The sequence below is a fragment of the Cyprinus carpio genome, chromosome B10 (genome assembly GCF_018340385.1).
Source record: "Cyprinus carpio isolate SPL01 chromosome B10, ASM1834038v1, whole genome shotgun sequence".
Taxonomy (NCBI): Eukaryota; Metazoa; Chordata; class Actinopteri; order Cypriniformes; family Cyprinidae; genus Cyprinus; species Cyprinus carpio.
In genome coordinates, this window is record NC_056606.1 from 12,809,237 (window position 1) to 12,833,018 (window position 23,782).

Genomic DNA, 23,782 nt, shown 5'->3' on the forward strand with positions numbered 1-23,782 from the left:
ACAAGTTAAGATCAAATAAAACCAATTGAGGGATAATGTTGTTTACCACAAAAACTATTTTTGACTTATCCCTCCTTTTCTTTAAAAAAGAATCTGGTTTACCATAAGTCACTTGTGAATGGGGCCAGTTTATAAACATTAAATCACTCACTATTTCAATATCACAGCCACAAGACATTGACTATACATGTGTTAACATGATATTAATGTGGAAAAACACTTACTAACATTTTCTCTGTAGTAAGTTATGTCCAATTTTACAACTTTGTTGCTAAGACAACGTAATCCTTAAAACTGTAAAATGTTGAGAATGACCAAACACAAAAAAATTAAATGTAACGTTTCAATAACACACAACTTTTAACATAAGGATTAATGCAAGTTCTTTTATAAAACAATACACTACCATTCAAATGTTGGGGTTGGGGTCAGCAAGATTTTTAAGTTTTTTTTTTAAAGAATCTTTGCTTAACAAGGCTGCATTCATTTGAAAATAAAAACAGTAATTTAATTAAAATTTAAAACAGCTGTTTTGTTTTTTTCCTGTGATGCAAAGCTAAATTATCAACATCCATTACTCCAGTCTTCAGTGTCACATGATTATTCAGATATGATATCATTCTAATGTACTGATTTGCTGCTACATTTCCTGTTATTATCAATGCTGAAAACTGTTGTGCTGCTGTTTTTTGGAAACAGTGATAGATTTTTTCAGGATTCTTTGATGAACAGAAAGTTGAATTTATATTATTTTATTTTATTATTTATTTTTTGTAACAATTTAAGCCTTTACAGCATTTTTTATTAATTTAATGCATTTCTTAAAAAAGCACACACACATCTCACTGACCCCATACTTTTGGACAGTAGAGCAAGTTTTTAAACCTCCCTTAAATTGGCCCCATTCACTACCATTGTAAGCAAGAGCTCCATATGAAAAGGCATTATGAATTCAAATGAATGTCTCTTTCCTTCCAGTCGATGAGTGACAGCAGACATAAAGCCTGGTGCACACAGACTGAACGCAGCTACTGGAACTCTCTCCCATATTCACTGTAAAACCTTTAAGAGTCCTGCACAAGTTTGATCACCCTAACAGAGACGTGAGGTCGACAATCTTACTTTTCCAGGCTCTACAGCCCAAGGTATTTTCAATGGGCCTGCAGAGGCCGTCCTTTCTTGATCTGAAACAAACGTGGACTGGAAAAGAAAGGGCCATGCCAACTGAAACCACTTTGAACGGTAGGATAAGAAACACATTGTAACATTTGTGTCAAAGAGTAATGAGCAAATTGAGACAACTACACAAATGGGCCAAACACTGTATTGGCCATGAAGGATTAAAAGCCATTTTTACGATTTAATGAGATTTTTAAATGAATGATGATTTTTTTAAAGATTTTTTAAGCTTATATGATGTCTATGAATTTTATTAAAATTTTCTATGTTATTTGACGTGAATCAGTACTTAAGCGTTGATCTAAGACCTTGATTATAAGTCACTCCGAATGAATATGACCGCTCGAGTGGAATAAAACAGGCACAGTGTGTGAATTTTGAGCAGAAGCACCTCCGTATCTTTCTCCTCGTAAGTCAGGGTCTTTTTCACAGAGTTAAATCTCGCAGAGCCACGCTTGGATGCCAACTCAAACAAGTTTACCCAAACCCTGCCAAGGGTAGATGAATCAACTCAGCGTGAGGTTTGGAAAAATGCAGTAAGCTCCCTTTCCCATCAAACAAAAACCTCAGGTTAATGTACAGCCTCTTAAAAGTAATGCAAACAAACCTTAAAAATACTGACAGGGCATTATGTAATGGCAGCACATGGAGGGAAATAACAGTCCTGCAAATGAGGGTGAAGGCCAGAGGGTTCAATGAGTGGCAGAAAAGTGGCGAGATCTCAAACAGTCAAGCTGGCAGAGCATCAACCGAGTGGGATGGAGGTCAGAGAAGAGACCACCAGGGTGACAGCAAGATTACTGGGTGTGTTGGAGGGATAATCTAGGTGCCTGACAGTCTGCAAAGCAAGGATGGGTTAGAGCGACCACAATTAATGGCACCGTGTGTATATGTGCCATGTTTATTGGCATGTCGGCTTATAAAGGCAATTGTTTAGGACTATAAAGATGGAGTGAGAGAAAGAAGTAGAGATTACTGCTGCCATGCTGTGGTTCATGCTCTAATCCAACCTGGCTTTAATGGACTGTTCACCTCAACCTGTTCATTAAACCAATACAGCAGGTATTATTACTGGCTGCGTCTGGTGCGCACAGTAACCTTGTAATTAAATTTCACTCATCTGAGCTCTTTGATGGAAAAGGCTTAAAAAAGGGAGGGAAAGGCTTGCTTATTTTGGAGGATGGACACCGTAGATTTAAAGAACGAGACTAGTCTGAAATAGAAAGTAAAGATTAAGGGGAAAGGAGTGAGAACTGCATTTGAATGCTAGTAGTGTATGTGTGAAATAAAGGCAGATTGTGAGCAATTACCCATCTCTAGTCGCCTCTCCTAATTTTCTTTTCACTAAACTCTAATCGCTTTTATTCGAGCCTCATTAGACTGGATGCATTTTTGCCCCCATGCAGCACTGAGATCTAAACTTGCTAAGCAGATTTGAACTACAGCGGCAGCTAGCAGGAGGGAAAGAGACTGAGGGGTGTTTGTTGAAGAAATGCTTAAAGGGACAGTTCACCCAAAAGTGAAGATTCTGCCATATCATTTATTCAAAATGTCATCTTTTGTGCTCCGCAAAAGAATGAAGGTTAAATTCTTAATCACAGCTGCATGGTGAGCCCAATATAATTGACATTTTTCAGTGGCCTTGTTTTCAAGAGTTTTTCTTGTTTATTTTCTCCATAGGGATTCTTAAAATTTTTGCAGATCTCAAAAGGTTCAAGACTGTGTACTTAAAATCTTTTATTAGGCAATGAACTACACAGCCCATGGAAGCACTGCGAATGATGCAACCAAATAAAGAAATGACAGTACATGTATAGCAAAAAAAAAATGACATTTACTAGAAAATATTTGAAGTTAAATGCAAAATAATATGTTTGAGCACTGCTTCATGAGAGTAGGAGCTGAGGAAAAAGAACTTTCATGCAAAGTTTAAAGCAAATCTTGAAGTTTCTTCTTTATTTTGCATATAAACAATGAATAGATAAAATTAAGTTCTGGGAAAGTTCACCCAAAAATGAAAATTCTGTCATTAATTACTCACCCTCATGTTGTTCCAAACTCGTAAGACCTTTGTTCATCTTCGGAACACAAATTAAGATATTTTTAATGAAATCTGAGAGCTTTCTGACCCTGCATAGACAGCAATGCAACTACCATGTTCTAGGCTCAGAAAGGTAGTAAGGACATTGTTAAAATAGTTCATGTGACATCATTTTTGGGTGAATTATCCCTTTAAGGCAGGCAAAACTGTTTTTTTCCATGCTAAACCATGTCCACAGAGGCAGAGTTATAGCCTACTAAGCTGAGAAACATCATTAGGATTAAAGTTAGCTTCTGTTAAAGTTTTAAATGGTATTTAATTATTCTTACTTGCCATGTTGTAATTATTATCATTCGTCTGATATGATATGGTGTGTCTGATGTTTTGATTATTGCTGCTGTGAAATCTCCTTTTGACCACAAAGAATTATACATGTGAGACATAACAAAACAAAGACACAACAGTGGAAAATTGCGGTTGTCTACATTTCAGATTTTGTCACAGTAACTATAATAATACTGAGGAGACAAATGAGCAATGGAAAAAAACAAGTGTTTGCAGATTTACATTGTTGAGATGCTAAACAAACTTGTGTATCCTGTTACTGCTGTGTTTGTTTGTTCTCTCAGATGACAACTTTATGTCTTGACTGAAGCTGGATTTCTTGATTATAATGCTATATCTCATGAGAATATTCCTGATCACACCTAACCATCCCCAGCAAAAGTCCAGATGGCTTCTACTTACCTACAATCATGATTGGCCATCGCTGTTTTTTTATCTTTATCTCTTATTATATCAAATATGACACTCTGGGAAAATTATCTGAAATGCTGACCTCACCGCACAAAGGAATCATCACCTCTAAAGCCATCAACCACCTGCTGTGCCGTGAAGCAACTTTCCAACAGCAACATTCTGGACCCTAAGGATTCATACATGGTAATAGTCATCTCAACACATCATGAAATTCAATTAGATGATTTTAAACAGCACCACTGCCCCTGAAACCTTTGTGCTTGCCAGTCTCAACACTATGTCACCAGATACAGCCACAGCTGCTCTGCTTTACCCTGAGACAACAGCAGTGTAGATCAGGCTCGCAAATGAATGAAGGTCGAACAGCCACAATAGTAGTAGGAAATGCAAACAATCTGTGTGGAAAATATAGAGAGAAATAAAATCAAACAGAATTGAAAATAAAGGAACGATAGAGGCGTGAGAAATCAGGAGTCAAGGACTCCCTGGAATACTACAAAAAATTTTTTTTGTTTGTTTTTTTTTAAGAAATGACCTCTAAACTCTCTATGTTTTTTTTTTTATTTTTTTTTTTTTTAATTTTTTTAATTGGTTTTAAATGGAATATGCACTTATGCAACATGCACAAACACCCAAAATAAGTAAATTAATAAAATAATGTTCTTATTTTTCTTATATTTAGCTTGCTTCTTAATCTAGTTATCTAATAAACCTAGCATTGTATATTACGAACATTGTTGGCTCTTGACGAATTGCTCCGTTGTTCTGTCAGTTTGGATAAAAGCACCTGGTAAATGTAATGAAGAAATGCATAAAGTATGCAAAATGGATATTAATTTTGAAATTTGTTAAAGATTATGCCTACATTTAATTACTAAATTATTCTTTTTTTAATTCTGTCGATGACAGCAAATAAGGTAATTTAAATATATAAAATGGGAGAAATTAGGGTGCATACTTTAATATGTAATATAAACCGATACAAAAAAATGGATAGTGTAAGCGTTTCAAAGATAATGTAAGCATTTCACTACAAGAGGGTGAAGGGAACCAAACTGGATAATACAATGCAATTCTGGAAAAACTGAGTAGAGAAAATAAAGAAAAGGCTGATGCCTCACACCATATGGGGTGAGAATTCGAACAAATGAGGCATACTGGCACCCCATGACATCCACAGGACAGAGATTTCAAACCGTATTTGAGATTAAGAACATTTATAAAACTGGTGATGTGTTTGTTTAGTGACTTCACTAATTGTTTTGCTTTAATAGAAAGGGGTTTATTGGGCATAAAAAAAAGGAATTTTAAGGAGGTTTTATGGAACACATCTCGATAGATATTTATCGCCATTTACAGACAATAAAAAAGGTTTGTGTGCTTTATTGCCGAATGGCACAAGCTATGTGTAGGTAGTCGCAGTCTGGATCCCGTTTCCGGTGGGGAACTTTTTAACGGGCCCCCACCAGGGGGCTAGTCTTGTGTTACAGGAAGCTGTTCCCCAGGTAGCTTCCTCTACAAGCATCAGTCCAGATGTTCTCCAAGGCCCAGTTTATTGAACATGATTAGTCTATAGGACAAAAATCCCATTCAACACAACGGTGCATACAATTGGTCCGACAGGTGAAGAAAAGTGTTTTCTGCAGTTTAATGTGGACAATGTAACACTATCTGCACCTGTGAACATAAACTCTCTACCCTGCCAAAAAGAAAGACATAGCACACAATAAATCCATATGATACAAATGAATTGTTTTAGGCACTGAAGAGCTGTCCAGTTCAACCTAATCCTGAGCTGCCAAGGCACGACTCAGGAAAAGATCTTTCTTCCTCCGAGAAGAGAACGTAAACACTATAGATTCTCTCAAATGTGAAAGTAATCAAGGCACATACTGAAAGAATGATATGCTCTTGATGACACTGGGTGATTTGTTTGTCTATATTTTGTCCTGAGTGGGTGTAAGTCCATTTCTCTCTCATTTGTTCTGAATTAAACTTATATGTTCCTGACCACCTATAAGAGACACTTTAAATGCATCAGACCGCAAAGTGAGAGACTTATTATTAGATGTGAACATGAGGGAACTGACCTTTGGTTTTAGTAATGGGTGGACAATGTACACTGGCTTGGAATCAGTTTCTTACACTTTGATGGAAACAAAATCTGTTCTGAGATCAGTGTAAAAGTGCAAGTGCAATGGTTCTAATGGAAAAGCCCAAAGGTTGATACATGAGCACTTTGGGTGGAGAGACCGCAGTCCAATACATACAGAAGGGTCATTATTATCCCAACATGCTATAAAAGGGACTGTCCCAAACAGGGTTTGGTTTGCACACCCTACTCACGAAATCTGTCAGATGGCCAGAACAATGAACAGAAAACTAGAGCAGACTGCTTCCATGAGAAATTACTCACGGGAGAAGAAAGGAAACCGAAATATAAATAAAAGGCAGTTTTTTCTTTCAGCAGTGTGTAAATAATACACCATTCTATTCTATAGATAAGCTTAGTTAAACAGGCATGTTTTTGGAGTGTTTGTGTTGGGGGGATAGTGGTTGAAATTTAAACTACTAAAAATATACATTCATCAATCCAATCTCTCATTCACGACTACTAATCAACATCTTTCCTATAGACAAATGCACGTTTATTTTGAGTTGTGCTAAAATGTATATTATGTAGCATCAGTTTATTATATAAACACTAACGAAACACAAATCCCTTCTCTATTAATTAAAATTCACTAAGAAATTATGCATTTATTGCTGTGCGCTGTGTGTTTTGGTGTGTGTTTCACTATGATTCTCAGGAAAGATTATGCAAACTCTAAACACAAAAGGCAAGCCACAATTCCCTATCTTGGATATAATGATCTTCAGTATTATGTGATGATTTTCTACATCCATAGTCAACAGAAAATGTACACAAACATCTGTAATAGTGTGACTATAATTATGCCAGGCAAATAGTGCAAAGTGCACAAGGCACAATATATTATGATCATAATATACTTAAAAAGGAGACATGTTTGTAGCATAATTTAAGTCCATTTAGGATCTGGTTAAACTAGATGTCAGGTGGTGCACGAATAAGATGTATGCTTTTTGTGCTGAAATATGTTCTAAAATGGTGCTACTGTTTAGTGAATTCACTCCTCAGTTTTATAATAAATTATTGCCCACTCCAAAGTTTCCAGTTGTATGAAAACGTTAATGGGCCAAATAGTGTTTTAGTAATTAACTGAAAGTCTACAATGTCTAGGCCAGAAAATACTAAGACTAGCCATGTCCTGTCACTAAGTGGATCAGAACCAGTGACCATTGGTGGTTCACATGCCAAAATACCAAAAAACAACCCTAGCCTAGTCCAGTGAGACCATAAGGAAATACCCTGGAATGAAAGTTACTGCAAGGGTACTGAAAAACCAACTGTGCTGCTGTGTGCCCTAATTAAATGGCTCTCTGCTAAACTTTCATATCTTCTGGTTTCACAGAATTATTTCTAATATCCCTTTGTTTCCAAGATTCACTGTATATGATCTCTATTGTTCACTTCCAGCTTCCTTTTTATTCCTGAATTTACAGTATACATCCCTCTATGTGTGTGGCAAAGCTTATTTCTCTCTTATTGTTTCTCTATCTGTCTTTTTCACTCTCTTTCCCACTTCTTCTCCATACTGTGAACCCACATACCAAATTCCATCAAACACTGACCAGTGACTCTTTCCAAATATATGTTAAATGAACCAGCAACAATGTGGAATTCCAGTATTTATCTAACAAAGTTTGTTCTGGAGGGTATTTTTCAACAGATGCTTCTGTTGAAAACGGACATTACGGAGGTCCTTTGAAGTCTGGAATTGCTTATTATTGGGGAAAAATAGAGGAAAAAAGAATACATGCCCTAACTTTCATTTTCTTTTCCACAGGGGTAACAACAGCTTGAGAACACAGTTGGCCCAGTTGCCACATGGTGGCAACAATTATCATGGAAACAGACTTAAACCAACATTTCAAAAGAACAACCAAGCATAATTTTGCCATCTGCTAAGCAACTCTTTCTGCAAGAGAGGATAGCATCTGCTAATCGTGTGTCATAATTACAAATTGTCTTGGTGAATGAAATTAAAATTTTTCAATGCTTCACAACCATGAATAAGATAAAAGACCCAAACAAATATAGGCAATACTTTTTAAATTATGTTTAAAGACATATCGGATGGAATGTAAAATAGTTATTTCTGCTATAGCCAAAGGTAGCACTGGTAAATCCTAATTTACAATAATCGAAATAAGGAAATCGAGATGGATACCCAGCCCTAGTAAAAGTTTCAGTTACATTTAGCACTGCAAAACCTGAAAAAATCATGGCCTTGAATTATCAGAGAAATAATCACAGAAACACAAACAAAAGGAATACATAATCATTCCTACCTCAAGGAAGCAGGTCCCTGCTGACGTGTTCTCCTTGATTGAAACATTGTAGAAACTGCTTTCAAACACTGGCTCATTATCATTACTATCCTGGAGGTCTATTTCTACCAGAGCAGTGGAGGATAACGGCGGTCGTCCTCCATCAGTGGCCACTACTTTGATACTTGGCTTTGGGTCTGTCTCATAATCCAGCTTGTTTGCAGTGGTTATGATACCTGTGATGGGGTCAATGGTGAACCAACTGGCGTGAGTCTTCTTATCTGGTAGGATGCTGTAGCGGACATCACCATTGGGACCTTGGTCTTTGTCCCTGGCAGTCACTTGCAGCACAAAGCTACCTGGGTAGACCACTTCTGATATGGTCTGCTTGTAAGCCTGTTGGTCAAAGAGAGGCGGATTGTCATTGACATCAGTGACATGAATCGTGAACGAGGATTCTGCACGAAGTGGTGGGGTTCCAGAATCAGTAGCCATGACACAAAGCTCATAAGAATCCCTCTCTTCCCGATCGAGAGTCTGGTCTACATAGATGAGGTAGATGATACTGTCTTTGGTAGTCAGGGCAAATTTCCCATCACCTCCTTCAAGAGACACGTTGACATTGGAGTACTCGCCATAATCAGGGTCCGAGACAGAGATTCTTGCAACATATTGGCCTGGCTGAGCACCTTCTGAGATCTGGGGCGAGCCGTCTTCACTGAGAAAGATAATGGTCATGGTTGGCTGGTTATCATTGTAGTCTCGCACATGGATTGTAACGAAGGCATTGGTGATTTCTGGATGGCTCGCATTATCTCTTGCTTGGACGACCAACTCATGAACCTTCCTCACCTCATAGTCTAGAAGCTTATTGAGCGTAATGATTCCAGAGCGAGGGTCGATGACGAAGTAGCGGTCGGGGTCACTCTGTCGCCGGTTTATCTCGTACAACACAAGACCGTTGTCTCCTTCATCAGCATCTGTCGCAAAAACTTGCAGGATGTTGCTTCCCTGAGGAAGGCTCTCAGAGATGATGGCATTGTATCGACTCTGGTTGAAAGTCGGAGCATGGTCATTGATATCCTGCACCAAAACATCAAGAGTCATCTGACCAGTTTTCCTTGGAGATCCACCATCAAAGGCCTCCAACACCAAGGAGTAGGAGGACCTCTTCTCTCGGTCCAAGACTCCATTGACCACCAAGTCAAGGTAAAGGACTTTATTTGCTGCTCTTTTGGTCTCGAGATGGAATACTTGTCCTACATTGCCTTCTTTGATCTGATATCCTTGTACAGTAAGCTGATCCTTATCCGCATCAGTGGCTGGCTCAAGAGAAAACTTGGTTCCCACTGCCGTTTGCTCTGGGATCTTCAAAGTGGCTTTCTTCTTGGGGAATGCCGGGGCATGGTCATTGATATCATTTACAGTGACGGAGACCTTGACTGTGAAACCTGTCATAGTTACTGCTATAAAACTGTAATGGTCCCTTTCCTCTCGGTCCAGTCGCCTTGCGGTCTTGATGATGCCTGTGGTTTCATCGATGTGGAGATCACTGCTGATGCTGGTGCCTTCATGATCAGAGATGAAGTATAGAGAAGCTGTATCTCCAGGTGGCAAACCAGCGCTAATGTCGCCCACTATTGTCCCCGCAGGTTGCTCCTCATCTAACTGGAGCTCCAAAATACCTGGTGTGCCCTCACCGCCAACCATTACAGTTAACAGTTCCACTACAACACAAAGCACAAAAAGCATCCTTAGCCTCCAGAATACCCACATCCGGAACTGTCCACATGTGTTTTTCCCAAAGCCATTAAACAGAGTCATCTTGCCAAGGTTTCTTTACACCTGCAAAACAGGAGAAGAGCAGACTGTCACAATGGCATTAACACAGCAGTGCACAATATTATGACATAGATACCAATGCAGATCTACAGTTCCCTCACTGCCTCTCACAGACAGCTGGAATGCATGAGAAAGAGGAGAGGCTTCCCCCAGTCAGGGCAGTAAAAAGTAAGCGGCTTTCACATGTTGTATTTATGCACTACGCCTTGCATATCTTTCCCATTATTGTAACGTGCCTTATCTGTGATATTTTCAGATAGTCCTTAACGGCTTTAATAATGTAGTGTATAAAACATCAAAACATTATCCTATATAATAATATACACAACTCTTGCGAATTGTTTTTACATAAAAGAGCAATTAATCGTCATTTGTTTCCTAATGGAAAATATATTTTCCTTCCAGTCATATTTAGATCGAGTGCGTACCATCAGAGAAATTAAATTGAGATAAGCCACTTGTACATATAAGAAGGAAAGAAAATGTAATGCTAAATATCGCAAAACTTTATTCAGTCTTGAACACATATGACCTTTTATTCCTATTTTGAAAGAATAAACTATTATTGGAACATAATAATAAACCAATAATGTCATTATAAACAGCTGTACTCGAATGACTGTAAATAGCTGCCTGGAACATTACATATATGGCTTAAAGAGACTCTGGTACCAACAGTAATAGCATATGGCACAGAATTATTCATATTTGAAAGAGCTGGCCCCAGGTGGAAGGATAAGGCCTTCTTCCTTGACTACAATCCCAACACAAATGTTTAGCTGGGATGTTCACATTATATTACAGTCAGTTCAAACCAAAACCACCCAAAAAACATTAAAGCAGTTGATTGTTAAGAAATCTTTAGTTTTTATTAAAACCATATTAAAGAGTAAAACCTAGCCACTAATTCTGAGCAGAGAGAATGATATTACTCAGACAAAAAGGCCAGACAGGAGTTTGGAGCATGTGTTTGGAAAGCATCTCTCCTCTTGTCATATGTGTGAAGGCTGAATCCTCTGTGAAGCAATCTGCTACAGATGGTCAGACTTGGGATGATATTTTATACGCCACTGAAGAAGTGCACTAGCACAATTAGGAAATTATACTACTTTGGCTGGAATCGTAACAAACCTCAGGAGTCTTTGCACTTGCAATGACTAGAGTTGCTGTTGGTAAAGTCTGTATTATCCAAACCTCAATGCATAATGATGGCAGATCATCACTGTGGGCCGTTGTGGTCTCTATACATAAGTGGATTACAAATGCAATTTGTCCTTGTCAGTTCTGTTTAAGAGTTCTCCAGTGAGACGCACATAACTCACTGAAGGAAGAATATAAATATTGAATCTGGACTTCAGTGTCATTTTTTAACAAGGAAGAAGCCCTCCAGATGAAACCACATGATTGTTTTCATTCATTGCAAAGCTGTTCAACCAGGCTCCCTCTAGTGGCCACAAAGAGTCAACAGATTTGTGAAAGAGGTAGAAGACCAAATTTTTTTTTTAAATAATATTTTTATCGCAAATGATAACACTACACAGACATAAATCTACAGCCTAAACCAATATTCTTGTGTGTATGGACACTTCTGAGTTGTTTGGTGCCTCTAATGGTTAGCATTTACAAATAATTAACCCCACAAACACAGGTGACCGGCAGGGCTCCATGTTGCCTGTCCTAATCAACGATCTAAGACCTTCATTAACATATGATACGTTCTTAGCCTGTCATGTAAAGGGTCACACTAACACACAAATCACATGTCCAAGGACATCCTGGAAAAAGACCACAATGATCATCAGTACTGCATGAGTGATCTGAAATACAAATCTCATTGGAGTCACACAGATTGTGTTGAAACTGATTTGAAATATATAAGTGATCATTAAGGATCAATAAAAAAAAATCTGTTCTATCTGGGGTTAAAACCCCAAACCTGCAGTTCTAAGATCAGGAGACCCCCCTGTGGGTGTTTTTGTGGAGTGTGGTCGGCCCAATGTTGAGTCTAATGAAAGCAGCAGAGATTGTGGGGCACTTGGGGGCCACTTTGAGCCAATTTAAACAGATTCTGAGGTCATGGAGGCCCACAATGCAATGCCACACAATGTGTCTCATTCCTATATTTAACGGCTTATTAAAATACATAGCATAAAGAGGTTGTCGGGGGGCTGGAGGAGCTGACGGTTTCTCCATCAGGATCGCACAGAATAAACAGAGGCCAGACTGAGTGATTGACAGAGGCGTCTGAGGAAAACCTGTGGGGGGCCAGCAGTCTAATTCACCACACAGTATTTCTGCATAGGCACAAAGGCAAACTCAGCGTCATGTCAGACCACAGAGTATTTGAGAATCTTCTTCATAACATTCAAACGCTGATAGTCTTATTATTTTTTTTAGAAACATTAAAATGGTAAGAGATTGCATTCATGATTAACTATGAAAATGAGGCAGAAACCATCACAGAGTAGGATATATCAGTTTAAGAAACTTGGCTCTATTTGAGGGACGAATGAGAAAATCTTTCACCAAAACCCATGCTTATGATGGGTCTGAAATGACTGAATACGGATGAGCAGTTGCCACAGTTTCCGCAGACTAAATGGGTATGGAATTCACTCCCGCTCAGTTTTCAGTATTTAGACAACCACAGTGCCAGACCTCCTTGGGCTTTCTGCTTTTAGCCATCCAGCTGTCGTCAAGAGGCTGGAGTTGGTTGGTTTAATGGTGAAGGTGGCAGGCGGGTCTTAGTAAAAGATCCTGACTGATATAAGTCTGGCTTAGTTGGTTTTTATGACAGTTGAGCTATGCTAAGTCTGAAGAAGCAGGTGACAGATGAGCAAAGAAGGATCATTTCAGTTGGATCATTTGTCTGAATCTAAAACTAATTCAATGAGCATCCATTAAAGAAAAAAAATGCAAGTATGTGTGTTATGAACAAATGTTAATTCTTTTTTAATACTGCCACAAACTCCAAATTTCAGCGATTTTTGGGGAACTTCTTAGATATTCTACATTTTGTAAATTAAAAACAGATTTAAATTGAGTTTTATACATATCAAATCCTTAAAAGCTTCAAATATTGAAATGTCAAATGTAAAATCCTGAAGCAAATCCAGTTAAAACCCATTTATCTGTGTGCCCTATCAAGGTATTAAACTACACTACACTAAAGCTCAGTTCTCTACAAAGATAGCCATTCATATAGTACATTTGTAAAACCCTAAAGCTATGAGGTCCTATAAAAACCCTTATCAGCGTGCTTTACCAGTGACTCACTCTTTAAGCTCATGGTAGCCTACACACGCTTTTTAGCTGTCATCTGTACTGGGTTTGAATAAAGACCGAGATTACACTTCTGAGGGCAATTACTACTAATTTCTTCAGTGTGTAAAGACCCTCAGTGCACTTAAACAAAACAGCTTAAGACATCAAGAGTGAGTTCAAGGTTGAACCCAATGCCAACTCTAAATATCTTCTAGAGAATTTGCCACTGGTTCACAGGAGGTTTACCAGCCCCAGTGCACTACATAGGAAAAATATAAAACCCCCAGCTAACATGGGACGAGGAAAGATCTCACGAGTAAAAACAAGCTCCATCATCAGGTGAGTGAATGAAAAGTTTGTCCTCCAGTTTGGACAACAATGATGTAATCCTAAGGAAATGGTGTAATATATTACATTTCTCGGACATTTCTCTCCACACAGGCACATGCTAGTTTGGTTTTTATGGTCTCTCTGTGGCATAGGTTTAATAGGATATGAGGTTTCCTAAGAAAGTAACTGGAAATATGGAGTTTGTCACTGTGGCAAAAAAAGCTAGGTAGAAATGTTTCCAAATTTCCTTCTCCAATCAGAGGCAAGTCCAGAAATAACAAGGTTTGGGCTAAAGCAGTGACCCCACAAGTTCAGGTGAAGCATTTCTCATGGTAGACACCCCAAACACACAGTTCCCTCTTAAGCTGGTGAAAGCTATGCAGGTTTTTTTTACTCAGTTTTCAGTGGTTTATTTATTAATTTTTTTATATAAATAAATATAAACATATATACAAGATAAATGATAAATCATATATATCAACTACATCAATTATTATATTAATTATTTTAGCCTATACAAAATTAGATTACCAGATAAAAATAAGATTATTTTGTCACTAACTTCCAAGCACACTGTGTGCTGCCCTAAGAAAGAGAAAGCTGCAGTAAATAAACGAAACAACCTGCGGTCTTCCCTGTTATGATCAGGGTATGGTATACAGCGTGCTCTTTCTCGAGGAATGAGATGTAACAGGAAAAGAGAGTGGGTGAGAGAGACAAGATCTCTGAATTATTAATAAGCAGTGACGCACTGTTTAACAAATGTTGAACACTGAGATGCTACATCTCAGGTTCCCATGTCTCCCAGGTTACAGCACACTGCGCCACCATACACACTAAACTGGGTATTAAGACCGCTAGAGATAAAACACTGAACTGAACTGCTTCAGATTCTAAGATTCTACAGAATAAATATTCTGTATTTGGGTGGAATATTTTAATACTAGATTTAGTGATGTGTCAATTTCATGAGAAATTTTGTGTCCCATACAAACTACCAAAATGTTTTTACTTCTAAGATGTAATGGGCTAGTTAATGCTAAAATGCTAGTCTAAATTAGAATTACAAAGAGGCCTACGCCCAAAGCAACCCACCATCAGTGGTGGTACCTTTCTATTAAGGAAAAGGAACTGTGCCTCAGTAGAATTTTACACTAACTTGTCCAAACTCTGACCTTATCTACAAGCATGCATGTTTCCAGTCCATTTGACAGTGCTGATGCTTGAGAATGGCTACCATTACTGGCCATGAGAGGTAAAATACGTCACAAAGCCACAGTGCCACCACGCTGAAGTTCGCTAATAAATACGCCATCAAGAGCTTTTAGAAACAGACCGAGCACTGAACACTCCATTTGGAGCATTCTCAATGTAGTGGTCAATAATTCAGTGATATTATTACTGAGTGAATGAGCAGCTTAGGTGAAATAAGAGTAAATATACTGTACATTGAAAGGGTATATGGTAACCTTACTCAAGAGGAGTAGATCACCACCTGGTCAAATGACTTAGCAAGAATAAGCTTCATAGATGGAAAAAAGAATCCTTTCCCAGGAGAAAAGCCGCAATCTGGAGCACTTAGATATAATGGTTTGGCTGTAACCAAAGTGCCAGGGAGCCGTTTCCAAAATCTAACAATAGAGACGGTTAGGTAAGCTAATTAAAAACAGAACATTTTGCAGACACAAAGTGTACTTAGAGTTTTTGTTACCTATCTTGGAGTGTAAGAGAATTTTGAATTGCATGTTATTCTTGTTTTTATAATATCTGCAATCCAGGCTCATTGGAATTGCATGCCTGTGACGACATTTATGCAAAATGATATAATAATTGCTTAAGTTGCACATTTCACAATACTTCAGGAGCATTGTTCAGTGAGTGGCATTAAAAGTGTGCAGTTTTATCCAAAACAGATGCATCTGTGAATCTGGCTACATTCGTTTTTAAGTTGGTTGATATCAGCATATTGTGGCAGTTTAAAAATGAAATGTCCAATGAATGATGATAAAAGGGTTAATGCTTTATCATATTTGAAAATAATGTACTACCTACACTAAACGCTACCCTAAACCTAACTGAAAGCAAAAGCAATTTAGTCTTTGAACTTTTACCGAGTCATCCACATCTCAGTGCTTTACTAGGTGAGCTACCAAGCAAGTTTACTAGATCAGAAAAGTCAAACAAATTGAGCTGCTTACAGTATATGATACAAACATGTGCTAAAATACACTGTAAAAAATATTTTGCAAAATAAAGATCACTGAAATACATTTTACAAGAAAATTCCATTTTTAACGTTTTTATGAAATTTCATGTTTAATTCAATGTGTTACTTCCCATTTCTTTATAGTTATTTACTTGCAATTATTTCTGAATGAAAATTGTTTCAAAGTACAGCCTTAACTAATTTTTCACTGTAAAAGTGTTTTGAATATTGTGCAAGGAACTGTGCGAAAATGTATCAATTATCTGCCCCATAATCAAAATTTGTGTAAAAAGTAACAAAGAGTTGCCATTGTACTGTCTTTAGTGTTCATTTCAGTTGAAAACTACAGTGAATTGTATTGTAAAGGTACATTTTTGGATTTGCACAATTATAGGCAGAGGCACATATTTCCAAAAAGCCTGGGTTGAATATCTGTCATCCGCTCAAAGCAGGGAGGAGTAAGAATCGGCCTGTGGCACATCCAAGCATAACTTCAGAAAATAAATGTTTTTTCTGGTTAGATATGGCAAATGCATGGAATTGCACGCAATCTGTTTCCTGCAAAGAACAATTCTGAGATGATTATAAGGCTTCAATTAAGAGCATAAGGAAAGAGAAATGGATATACACCCTTGAGATCTCACATCTAGACAGGGAAATCACTCAGCAAAATGGCTATTTCTCTCCTTCCCGACTGCGGTGTTTGCAGGATACAGATTAATTGTGGTTTCCACTGGACCAACAAAGAGATCAGAACTTAATTCTAATCTTAGCGTTTCAGTGTGGCAAATACACATTTATATCAAATAGCAATCATTCAGTGAAATACAAAATACATAAGCTGCAGTAATGATCCTCAAGCAATGTGTGGGAGATGGTTTCAAGTCCCCCTTTTACTGAAACACACACCCTATTCTCTTGGCTTATTCTAATTAAATCAAACAGCTCCTCTCCCCCCCATGTGTTGCCTCTGATCACTTTCCAAGTGTTGATGGGCAACAGTATGAACAGACTCCCCCTCACTGGGTAAGTCTTTCTTTTACTGCCTTATAATGTGCGTCTCATGCTGAGGCCGCACATGTGCACATGTGCCCTGCGCTTCTGACATCAGCTATGATCTGATGCAGACAAAAAGAGGCTCCAGAGCAGCCAAGATCACTTCTGTATTTAATTTGGTACTGATAATTTATTATATTAGGATATTAGAGCAACAAACTCAGTTCTTGAATACATGTGGAGATGTACGTTGCTTTTTTCAGTCAATGTTAGCCTATAACTTTCACGAGAGGGGAATTAGGTATCAGATATCACTAAAATATGTGTCTGTCTGCAATGTTGCCCCCTAAAAACAGCTACTGAACAAATGTGAAGCTAATTGACAAAGCTCATAACTGTACTTTTACAATATTTACAAATAGCGTTGTGCAAGAAACATGCTTATAAATGTCAAATGAAATATGTAACAAGTCCACTGATTATCGAACGAGGGCTCCCTGTAAAGCAATATTTTTAATTACAAGCACTGTCAGTCATATGGATCACAGATGGTTGCAAACCTCCACCCATTCGAAAGATTGTCCAATCATCATAATGTGCAAAACAAATACAATGATTGACAGGCCAGTGTTGAATGAACAGATGTTACTATGGGAACCGGAGCTTTTAAGGGTAGCTGCAGTGATGCAATGACTTTGCCAATCAGTGATTGGCTCTTTCATTTAGAAGGCGGGACTATTCCACCATATTACGCGATGCAGTTTCTCCTATTCATAAGTATAAGAGTGAACCGTCTTTGTATTTCTATAGTCTTTGATAATGTCTAATGGACATTGATCTTTGCTCCATTAAAATCTATGGTACAGGTGTCTGCCATAATAGACTGCAATGAAGAATGCTTCGACAGCTCGTGTGTCCGTTAAATCCTACACACAGACGGACCACGAACAGTGCACAAAACTGTATGGTTTTGAACTTTTATTCGATAGAACAGAACATTTTTAATCAATAATATTTAAGTTAATATTGAGTAACTTTTTGGTATTTCCAGTTATTTTGTTCGTTTTTTGTGCATCTCAAAGCAACACAGCACTTTCTGGTTGCCAAATGAATCAGTGTTTTTATCAAATCAGTTCAGTGAATGATTCACAGACTCATAAAAACTGTTTGCTGCCACCTTCATGCCAAACAATACAACCTCCAGATAGGGTCACTGAAAAATCTCCACCACTAATTCAGAGAGCCTACTACATAATACATTCTGTCTGGAACACACAAACACAGACAATTTTTGCATCATTGAAAAGATCAATGATGCAAACATTGAAAAGATCAATGATGCAAACATTGAAAAGACCAATCAAATTAGGAAGACCAGAACTAACTGTATAAACAAAGAAAATTATTGCTGCGTTTTTAATGAGACTTTAAGGGAAGTGGACATAAAGCAGTGCAATCTTGAATCAATCACCACAGAACAGTGGAGTCCCATAATATATTGCAGAGCTCTTGATAGTAAGGCAACTACAAAATATAATAACTACAAGCCAGGGTCCATGCATTCACATACAGATGTGTAATACTGTCATAAAATACACATCTGCAGCATCCACTTCCCTGTGTTTGTGAAGCGCGCACAAGCCCTCAATGCCACTTCTGTCACTTCCACCGTTACATGCCTTTCACACATAAGTGGGTAAACTGCTCTCTTCTCTTTTAACTGCACGCTCATGATACTTAATTACAGCCTTTGTAGTTTGAAAGAGGGACCTAAATAATAGGCATGCCGTGATGCAGTGAGGCGCGAGCAGTTACACGTTGCGTGCAGGCACATAGCCTACTATAAGCGTCCGGTAGCCGCAGTCACCGATGAAAGAGCTCGAGCAAAAAAAAAAAAATTGGTAATCCTACAAACACTTAAACATATGTCTCTTGTTAAAAATGGGAGTCTGTTTTCGGGAGAACGCACGCATCGCCACTCAAGAAGAAACTGATCTCCGCTCGTCCATTTACTGAGAACGGTTCAGTTTACGGGCGAGGAATAGTAGCAACCACTCTCCTCCTTCCTTTGGGAAGATGTGACTCTCTGGGATCCAGGACCGTATACTGATAGGATGAACGTTGGGAAAGGTAGTGGACTCATCCACGGTTTAATAAGAAAACAGTTTGGACGTAGATTTTCCAAAATATCTACTGTCAGTTAAAAAAAAAAAAAACACACTATGTGTGACTGTCAAAATCAACTAGCCCAACAGAATGGATTTACAGTTCGTTATTTAGCCTAACTAAACATTAAGTGGGTCTAGATAATTTTACTGATTTGGTTTAGATTCTTAAATTGTTTTTAGATGCGATATCTTGAATTAGCCTACGTGTAGGTCCATTAAGAAAACGTAGCGTTTAGTAGCCTACGCTAATTTTAACGCATCCACACAGGCATGCTTTAACAAGGTGATTTAAAATATGCGGACGACCATGGGTTAGTCAGTCACTTCCATCAGGGTATAAACCTAAGAGAATGAATGAAACTGCTCGTCCACACAAAGAAGTGCTTGGTTTTGCTTAGGCTACACAGAAATGTGAATGGGAGTAAACTGATCAATAACCCACAGCTAAAATCATAGCCTACAGCACCCCAGCGTTTTCCCTTAAGCAAACGCTAAAGGTGACAGAATTTGTGTTAAGCAGGCTGTCTTGAGTCATACAGAACGATAGGATAACGACATTGATTCTTACATTCATCTGAACGAGCTCCGCGACTGTCTGAGCATCCGTTGTTTCACTCAAATCCAATTTGTATGCAGATGTATCCAGTCCGTTCCCAGATCGTTTTTGTTTAAGAGTAATACATCAGCATTAAATCCATGGGAAAGAAATAGAATTCTCATGCAGATACTCCTTGCTTTCCACCGGCAAATAGTAGCCTAGCCCTCAGGTGTGAGCGGCTCCGCATTCACTATTCCATTCACCACACGGGATCAGAATATCTTACGATCTCCTCAGTGTCTTAATAGTAACGCGCACCTCCGGATAACGGTCACCTCAGCATCCAATGCTGCATAGACTGGACGCTCTGTGGAAACACCGCACCTCCGCGAGTGAAATCCGACACCCGCATCAGGCCCTGCCTCTCCTAATTTGGCTTGCTAATATATTCGACACGTGGGGAGCGGTACAAAAGGGGGAGCAGAGGGGAAAAAAAGAGGACTGAGGAAAAGACTAGACTTGTTCCTGTAGACTGTAGTGCCACCATGCTCTACCTTGGAGAAGTGGTTTGAAGACAAAGAACCAGATTCAAGACCATTTTCCAATGTGTAGTTTGATGGTGTATGTAACTTATGTTTTTGTATATGCATCTGCATATAGCCTAAATTATGTATGAATATTAAATTTGATAAATTTGCTGTAATATCAATTCTTAAAATGTATACAATTTATAGGCTACAATTTAAGCAAATTATACAATTTATATAAAGTGATTCATCTAAATTAATTCAATTAAACTAAAATATATAATGGTATATATAAAATTATTGAAATTACTTTTAGAATGAAATATATGGCACCTTATTGTATTGTACTACAACAATGAAAAACAATAAAATTGAATACAATTTATGTGTGTGTGTGTGTGTGTGTGTGTGTGTGTGTGTGTGTGTGTGTGTGTGTGTGTGTGTCACAAAGCACAATTATAGGTGTATAAATAGAAATTATGATTTCAAAATAAAAATCTTAGGGCTGTTAAAAAATTCAAAATTGAAAAATCTTCATTATTGTTATGTTTGTATGTATGTATTTATTTATTTTTTTATTATTCATTCATTCATTTATATATATTTTTTAAGGAACAGCTGAGCACTTTTAGTGTAAATAATAAAGGGCATTTTAATAATATTACTGAAGGTGCTAATGATATCCAGCATGTAATATGAGGGAAAATATTAAAACGAACATATTTCAGGTTTGGGGCTGAGGGGGTACAAAAAAAAGATATTGGGTTCTTTTTATGAGATGAATAGGAATGCCTACAATTCATTGATAATGTTTCAGATTTAGAATAAATTAGCATTCCACATTATTTAATGTCTTTGAGTGGACATCAAAAATGTATGTTATTTGTAGTCTAGGGGGTGTGGGCGCATGGAGTCCAAGTGCACAGCAGCACCAGGAGAATCGATGTGACAACAAGGTCATTTATCAGCCAGGGTTTCAGGTCAACCCCCTCCAACTGCACCCAAGCGTTAAGTAGGGAGAAGGGTTGCTGCCTGAATACAAACCTGCAAAGGAGAGCACAATCTTTCCATGTTAAACAACTCAAACCCTCAAATAGCCTATAAAAGCTACAATGTTCTTATCCATGAGTCTCTCTGTAAATATCACATTCATTGTTCTCCATTTTTTCCATGGTTAGAATCTGAATATTATGCATAAATATTTAAGTCTTTCATAAACCTTGAGGTGAAATCAGGCATTCTATCATCTTCCCCGTGCATATGTAAATTTCTTTGCAGTGCCGTTCTGTTGTAAAAAGACTTTACCACAGAACTCACGATACACGCTCCTAAGTGTTAGCAGATGGTGACATTGCGTTATAGTGTGCAAGCGTTTGGGGAGAGGCTCCCCACAAGGTTTAGCATTTATTCCCAGTGAAGTTTTAGAGGTGGAGGACACACTTGGCTTCTGTTCAAAACCTTCAGATATCAAGGTTGCTATATCTCTGATTTTATAGATGCAGTCATATTTAGCCAATGGAGGCTCATGCATATTCCCAGTCAAACTTACAGCAGTTCTCAATTCCAGTCCTCGTGCCCCCCAGCTCTGCATATTTTGCATGTCTCTCTTTGTTAACACACTTGACTCAGATAATCAGCTCGTTAGAAGTGAGCTCCGTGCTTGAACTGTGTTCTCATTGACATGGTCCCTACACAGTGTTCATTGCTCGCTACTCCCTGAGCAGGGGAAATCTGTTGAAGTTATCTCACTTCACATTTATTCACAGATTTGCGCTGTGCAGCGTCTTCACACATGGACAAGTGTGACATCATATACCTCTGTAAATAAATACTATTTAAATTCATGTCTCGCACACTTCAATGCACTTTGAATGGAACATATACGTTCACTTGGAACTGGAATCATGGCGGAATATCATGTGATGTCCACTTCGCAGAGCACTTACGTTCGAATAACACAAACGTCTGAAGCCATAAGAGGAACATACAAAATGTGCAGAGCAGGAGTGTGTGAGGACTGGAATTAAGAACCGTTTTACTAAAACACACAAACTCAATTTAAAAGTAATTTCACCAGCTATGGTGAGTCCAATCACTGTGAGGTCATTTTGTTACGGCTCATTTAGAGTTAATAAAGGTTTCTGTCTAAGGTGCCAGCGTCATTCACACAGGGTGAGTTTGGCTGTCCTAACAGACTTTTCGCTGGCTTGGACAGAGACATTTTTAATGTCTCGACATTTATAAATTTGACAAAGGAAAACATTTTACTAACAGTATGTTTTTAAGGAAATATATACTCAAACTCTAAATAAATTCCTAATTCTGTTATCTGTCGATCAGCATTAACTTTCAACCAAAAAAGTCTCGAGTTCACACTTTATTTCCTAAAACTTAAAGGGTGAAGTCATTCTTCATAGCTTAGGAGAGGGAAAAAATGTGAAAAAATAATGCCTGTGTGGTTATTTTATACAGTTGAGAGAGTTTGGATTATAAAGACAATCAGAGTCCATTATGTAAAGCTGAAGTCAGAGTACAAGTTTATTTTTGTGTGGCAAAATATAGCAAACTCAAGGCTTCTGCTGTAGCCTCACCACACATGTAATCATTTACTTCTCATAATCTATTAATTAATGGATTTAATATGCACATTTAGAGCATTTCAGAAACCTTGGCGTTTCAAGTTCAGTAAATTCAGTCTTTGACAGTTGTTTTTCATCAAATCCTGAAAGATTTATTTCAACACAATGTCATGAAAATGTCATGCCTATATGCCAGGAAGGAAATCAGGAAAACATTTGTGTCTTATCTGTCAACTCGAGTAGGCTTGGCTAATAAAATCATCTCTAAGTGAAAAACGGATGAGTTCTGAGGATTGCTTTCCAGCTTTTGTGCAAATTGTTGTGATTCTGTGTGGATGTGTGTGAGAATATGCACCAATTCAACCAAATTCAAAGCAATGAGCTCTTATTTGGAGTTGTTTTCTCTCTTATTGCTTACAATTTGGGAGAGATGATGTAATTAGGGCTGGGCTGTGTTTTTAAGCATGAGAAGATGTTCAAAGTCTAAAGTGAAGCAAAGGAGACAGATATAATAGAGACTACAGAAAGCATAAACAGTATGTGAAGCATGAAAAGTAGCCTCTTCTGAATCCAGAAACAATAGCAGTTAAGTGTGATTTAATAGGCTTGTGTTTTTATAAATGCAGACAGTGTCGATTAGATTTGTACAATGTTTTTAAAATTGTAAACATCTTTGTTCCATTGTGCAGATACTAATAGATTTTATTAAGCATCAGCTTTCAAATTGCAGACCTCTTAAAGATAAACTCATGGGAGATTCTGTCAGTCCAAGATACACTACACTGCGGATATTTGTGCATTGACTTTGGGTTTCATTTGTATCCGTTTCTCTCCCCCGTGCAGAAATATTGATGGATAAGCATTTAACTGCTGTATGGCTGTGATTATCCCCTCATATTTCATGGTATTTTTGGTTTGAGGTTTGAATGATGTGAGATTT

General features: G+C 37.9%; 1 protein-coding gene across 1 annotated transcript in view; it reads right to left on the minus strand.

The window, feature by feature from the left end:
* The window catches only part of dchs1b (dachsous cadherin-related 1b), a 95,823-nt gene extending 75,609 nt beyond the window's left edge, over positions 1–20,214 (minus strand). The window contains exons 1-2 of the mRNA XM_042732587.1: positions 19,767–20,214; positions 8,414–10,237 (exon numbers count right to left, since the gene is read on the minus strand). Coding sequence (XP_042588521.1) covers positions 8,414–10,216 — 1,803 coding nt within the window. The 5' untranslated portion in view covers positions 10,217–10,237; positions 19,767–20,214. The remainder of the gene's footprint in view (positions 1–8,413; positions 10,238–19,766) is intronic.
* Positions 20,215–23,782: the final 3,568 nt, after the last annotated feature.